This window comes from Fundulus heteroclitus, chromosome 7 (genome assembly GCF_011125445.2).
Source record: "Fundulus heteroclitus isolate FHET01 chromosome 7, MU-UCD_Fhet_4.1, whole genome shotgun sequence".
In the NCBI taxonomy this organism is placed as follows: domain Eukaryota; kingdom Metazoa; phylum Chordata; class Actinopteri; order Cyprinodontiformes; family Fundulidae; genus Fundulus; species Fundulus heteroclitus.
The window spans coordinates 14,009,685-14,015,869 of NC_046367.1; the positions used below are offsets into that span (position 1 = coordinate 14,009,685).

Below are 6,185 nucleotides of genomic sequence, written 5' to 3' on the forward strand. Positions count from 1 at the left end.
AAAATAAAAAGCACAGGAAAATGTTTCTCTCAAAATGTGAGCGCAAATACGCATGTATCCTATAAATATTATTAAACTGGCTGATTATATCACCGAACAAGGTCTGCACATTAAGAAATGTTGTTATTGTTCTAATAAGCTTTATTATTATTGGATTCTTGTTTCTTCATAGTGTTTTGGAAATAAGATAAACCTATACCCCCCCCCCCCCTTCCTTATGTAGACCAGTTCATTGTTATTGTTTTGATTCGGGTTTTTATATCTCATTTATATATAGCCTATATACATGGAATTTACATATTTCTGTGTGAAGCCCATAAAAAATTGTGACTAGTTTTGTCCGAAGCCGATTGATCAGTGTTTACTTATTTGACATGATGTCAAAAAGTATTTCATGTCAGTTCAGATTTATAGAACACTCCACGCATTTGAATGTATCACAGAGTGCTGTGTAAATGTTAAAAAAGGAAGCCAGTGTGCATTCAATGACCGACACTGGCACCACAAAAGTGCTTAACTAACTCCAACCAAAATAAGCGCAGTTTGTCAATGAAATTCAGGGACGGCTAGGCGCGCTCCTAGTTGGGTGGTGACACTTTTCCGACAGCCGTGAACGCATCACAGCCTGTGTTTGATGAGAAGGTGCCGCAGCTTCAGGCGGACTTCAGTTCGTCCTCGGGCGCAGGGAGCGCAGCAAGCCGCGCGTGGCCGCACACCTAACTGCACGGGATAAGTTTTTATCCGGAGGGACTTTTCTTCTTCTTCTCCTCGTTTCATCTGCTCTGCCTCTGCTTTTCGCACAGAAACGTCCAAGAGGTCACTTTTGAGAAGTTGTTCAAGTCGCAGGCGGATTAAACCCGCCGAGGAAACGCATCAAGTGGATTTTACGCACCTGGCTCCTCGTGGCGCAGAAACAGGAGGCTTTTTGAATATTTTTTTTTTAACCAACTGTTAAAAACCATCTTTGTTTGATTAGACCACCTTTTTGTGGTAAACTCTGCAGAGCTTTAAGGATGTGACTCTTTCGGGATTACTAGGACATGCTTTGGGGACATGCAGCTGGTAAAAATGTTACGGGGTCGTTAAATTTATTGGAACGTGACTGCCGGATATGAACTTTCTCCGTAATGATTGCAGGAGTGCTGGTGAATGATTGACAGCGTGCAGGGCTCTGGGTCCACTGGCTCCTCCATCAGATATCAGTTTTAACCTTCAACAGGCTGACTGAAGCATTCTCTCTCTGAGCAGAACTTTTTTTTATTATTACTGCTTATCCAGAAGATAAAGTTTCAGTCATGAACTTGGGTAGAATAAGCCCTGCTTTATTTTAATTGATGTGAAGACTCTACATTACCCTGAAACCAGAGACTTTTTTTTTTCATCCATGGCATCAGCGGTGAGACTCGAGCTGCACAGCCTGGCGCTGTTTCTGCTCTTTGTGATCTGGTCTCCCGGTTTCACGTCAGGAGCCTCCAAGAACCTGGTGTGCGAGCCCATCACGGTGCCCATGTGTAAGGGCATCGGCTACAACCTCACCTACATGCCCAATCAGTTCAACCATGACACCCAGGAGGAGGTGGGCCTGGAGGTGCACCAGTTCTGGCCCCTGGTCCGGATCCGCTGCTCCCCGGACCTGCTGTTCTTCCTGTGCAGCATGTACACGCCGATCTGCCTGCCGGACTACAAGAAGCCGCTCCCCCCGTGCCGCTCGGTGTGCGAGCGAGCCAAGCGGGGCTGCTCCCCCCTCATGAGCCAGTATGGCTTCGAGTGGCCTGAGAGGATGAGCTGCGAGCAGCTGCCCCAGCTTGGCGACGAGACCCTCTGTATGGACCAGAACAGCAGTGAGACCACCACTCTGGCTCCCCCGTTCCCAAAGTCCACCCCCAAGGTCAGGACCAGACCTCCCAACCCATCGCAGTGCGACAGGGAGTGCCACTGCAGAGACCCCCTGGTCCCCATAAAGCGGGAGTCGCACGTTCTGTACGGCAGAGTCCAGACGGGCCCCTTGCCCAACTGCGCCCAGCCCTGTCACCTGCCCTACTTCTCCGCGGACGAGCGAGCCTTCACCAGCTTCTGGGTGGGACTCTGGTCTGTGCTGTGCTTCGTCTCCACCTCGGCCACCGTGGCCACCTTCCTCATCGACATGGAGCGGTTCAAGTACCCCGAGAGGCCCATGATCTTCCTCGCCGCCTGCTACCTCTTCGTCTCCTTGGGTTACATCATCCGTCTGGTCGCGGGTCACGAGCGGGTGGCGTGTGGCTCGAGCAGCCTCGGCGGGAGCCAGCTGCACATCCTCTACGACGCGTCCGGCCCCGCTCTCTGCACCCTCGTCTTCCTGCTGGTGTATTTCTTCGGGATGGCCAGCTCCATCTGGTGGGTGGTGTTGTCTTTCACCTGGTTTCTCGCGGCGGGGATGAAGTGGGGCAGCGAGGCCATTGCCGGATACTCGCAGTACTTCCACCTGGCCGCGTGGCTCATCCCCAGCGTCAAGTCCATCATGGTCCTGGCGCTGAGCTCTGTGGACGGCGACCCCGTGGCCGGAATCTGCTATGTTGGGAACCAGAGTCTGGAGAATCTGAGGGGGTTTGTGCTGGCCCCTCTCGTGGTCTACCTCTTCACGGGCTCGCTTTTCCTACTGGCTGGGTTTGTCTCTCTGTTCCGGATCAGGAGCATCATCAAGCAAGGTGGCACCAAGACGGACAAACTGGAGCGACTGATGATCCGCATCGGGCTGTTCACCGTGCTGTACACCGTCCCCGCCACCATCGTGGTGGCCTGCCTGGTCTACGAGCAGCACTACCGACCCGGCTGGGAGCGAGCCTTGGCCTGCTCCTGCCTGTCGGAGCGCCAGCGCTCGGGCTCGGGCCCAGACTACGCCGTCTTCATGCTCAAGTACTTCATGTGCTTGGTGGTGGGGATCACCTCTGGAGTCTGGATTTGGTCGGGAAAGACTCTGGAGTCCTGGAGGAGATTCGTGTCCAGATGCTGCCCCTGCTGGCCACAGAAGGTCACCGCACCCCCTTCCATGTACAGCGAGGCCAGCACGGCCTTGACCGGACACACTCGGACTGGGTTGACATCAGGGATCTATCAGAAAGCCCCCCCGTCACATATATGAACCGCGTGGCGGCGTGAAACATTTTAGAGAGCCGATCGCTTGACGGGATTGTGGACGAGAACCAGAACTGTGTGTTTGTGTCGTTTTACCCTAAATATCAAAACCTGAACAGGAAATGTACTGAACGAAAAGATTCAGAGCATTGAGCAGCTCTTGGTAATAATAGTTGAAACAAGAGTAAAACGAATAGGTTTCAGGTTCTGAATCTTGAGAAAATCTGAAAGTGAATTTTTTTTTTTTTTTTGCACTGCAACTGAGACACTTGACCAAATCTGACTCTCGCTCAACAACGACAACAACAACAAAAAAGGCAATCGGATATTCCTGAGCACTGGAAAAATAACAAATATATATTTATTGTTGTACATATTGCAAATATTTGTTGTAAAGAGAAAAAAAAACACAATATGTTTAGTTTCTGTTTGAAAAAAATAATACTGCCAAGCTATGTATAAGAGACTACAGAAACATTTTTTTTTTTTTGTGTGTGTGTGATCTGGAGAAATTGTCCATAAATGTGACGTTGTAGCTGTGTGATTTGAGTTGTAGTGCTCGGTGTGAGTCCAAACTCGGTGTGTTCTTGGAAATTCATCACTGTGACAATAGGAGCTGCCTCTGTTTTGTCTGTACGGTGAGCTCTACCACGACCTCTTTAGTTCTGTGAACTCATTAAAGCGTCTTTGTGAACGGGGAGCTAGTTTTGTCTGTGTTGTGTGAACAGACGCACAGCAACCATCAAAGCAAAGGAGACACAAAGGGACTTGGTGTTTAGCCCCACCTACTGGTGGACAAAGGAGCTGCTCACTTTGTGCTCTAGAGGAGGAACGCCTAACAGATGAAGGTCAATCCTCAGACCGACCGCAGCCTGGTTTAACAATGCACGTTTTAATAGTTAAAAAAAAATATAAAGTATACAATTTACAGTTTTTACACTACTTCAATTCAAGCAAGTAGCTTGTTGCTGATGGGAAGAGGGATCTCCCCAGAGAATAAATCAATGTGTGTCAGATTTATAAAGCAGAAACTTATCTTTGTTCATGGTTCATGTCAAAGGTTTTTTTTACACCCTTTAAAACAAAGAATGGAAAAAAATGTGTGCTGGCATCACAGCAAGGAAAGCCTTTCAATTATTGAGCAACTTTTTTTTTTTTTTTGCATGTTTCCACCACCACTGGCGCTTCTGTTTTAGGTGATGAGCGCCAGGTCTTTGAGGTTGGAGCGGCCTCCTTGCCATCGCCCTAATCTGTCGCTCCCGCCACAGATTCTCTGGCTGGGCCGCTCCAAAACTTTAAAATGACTCTCGGGGGGGTATGGATCATTCCAGGCTTACCTGAATATTTATCTTTAAAGCTTTTCAATATGATAGTCAGCATTTTAAACCTGGCTGAGAAATAGTCTATACATTACCACCTTCTCATTCAATGGTTTGTCTTTATTTCTATTACTACCTCTGGGATCTCCTTCAGGACTGTAAAACCTTTCAGGTGACTAAGGAGGGATGATGCAGTGTGCAAACAGTAGTGAAAACAAAGGGCGGCTATTTAGAAGAACCTGAAATCTAAACGATGTTTGGAGTTAGTTCAATTTGTTTGCATAATTCTACATAGTTTTGCTATCTTCACTACGCATCTACTATGTAGAAATGAAAAAAATAAATAAGAAAAGGCCACTGAATGACAAAGTTTTGTTCACAGTTCATTGTATGTGACTGAAAAACGCAATATGAAAACGTAAAGTGTAAATTATGAGGAACTCGCACTTGAAATCACCTCAGTGATTTATTGATATAAAATATTTATTTTGTTCTAGATTTGCTCACATTTAATCATTTGCGCTATTTCATATGTTGAATAGAAAATCATGTGAATTTAAACAAAGTGACTGAATATTTCTGAAATATTGCGACACCACTAGCAGAATTGATGCCGTAATGTTACCCAGAGGATAAAAGTCAAAGTTCCTGCTGTGGATCAACCACATTTTTTTTTCCAGGTCACGTCTTGTTTCTGATGAGCGGTCCAAAATCTATGAAGTAATGTACTAGAAGGGGTTTCAGTAGAAAAAATAAAATCCATATGTTGTAATAATACATTTTATTTGTAGGCACCTTTCAGGACACTCGAGGCATAAATGCTAAAATTAAAAGTCAGAAAATAACATGCTGCATATAAGATTGTTTTAGGTGTTCTTGTTGGATGTTTTAAAGTCTCCACCAGTGTCACAGCCCACTGCGTGGTCCGGTGTGTGAGTGAACGTGATGTAACGGCGGTCAGGTGCTGGCGTTTAGTTTCTGTTGGTTTAGTGAGCCTCTGCTTCCGTGTTGGCAGACGTCTTCAGAGGAAGTAATAAACATGCTGTAGATTTTAAATTCATGATGTGGAATTAAAACAGCTGCTTTTGAATTTGGCAGAATGTGTGATTTGACTGAGATTCTTGAATTTACCAGAGCAGCGGGTGTTCAGTCACATACTCCTGAGGCGCCAGCTGCAGTCCACGCTTTGGGAATCCCCCTCCCACACACACACACACACACACACACTGAACTCCTAAATATGCTTTGCCTCCCAAAACTCTGAGGCTGCAGCTACTCATATTGCTTGTGCACTTTTTCCTTCCACTAAACTTTACTCTGAGCATCCAATTCTTTCCCCATTGACAGGAAGGAAATCAGAAGCTCAGGGTAGGCTGAGGGTGTTGACTTGAATGGAGACCACATGGAGGTGCACCAAAGAGTTTCCAACACTTCGTCCAATCATATCTTTGCACACATTTTGCAAGTCGTACGTTGAAGTAGGGCTGAACGATTCTGCAGCGGTAAAGTATTGTGTACTTATCCTTTAGAATCTGAGCCGTTAATGGGGAAAAAATAAATAAATAAATAAAAAATAGTGGGCTGGTTTGCTGGGAGAAATCTGGGCATCACTGACACTTCTGAAAATGAGTAAATCTAAACTGATTGAGCGTTGAGTAGTAGTAGTTTTCTTTTTTTAATAAAAACTAAACCGAAATGCCTTGTATCTTTGGTGTTCCCACCTACACCAGACGGCTTATACCAATTATTCATCAC

The 6,185-nt window shown here is 46.2% G+C and overlaps 1 protein-coding gene across 1 annotated transcript; it reads left to right on the plus strand.

Moving 5' to 3' along the window:
• Positions 1–644: 644 nt before the first annotated feature.
• fzd5 (frizzled class receptor 5) lies at positions 645–3,811 on the plus strand. Its single transcript, XM_012868548.3, has one exon. The coding sequence runs from the start codon at positions 1,385–1,387 to the stop codon at positions 3,116–3,118; it is 1,734 nt and encodes a 577-aa protein (XP_012724002.2). The 5' UTR covers positions 645–1,384; the 3' UTR covers positions 3,119–3,811.
• Positions 3,812–6,185: the final 2,374 nt, after the last annotated feature.

Coding starts and splice junctions, on each gene's coding strand:
- fzd5 (XM_012868548.3), top strand. CDS start 1,385: ATGGCATCAGCGGTGAGACTCGAGCTGCACAGCCTGGCGCTGTTTCTG.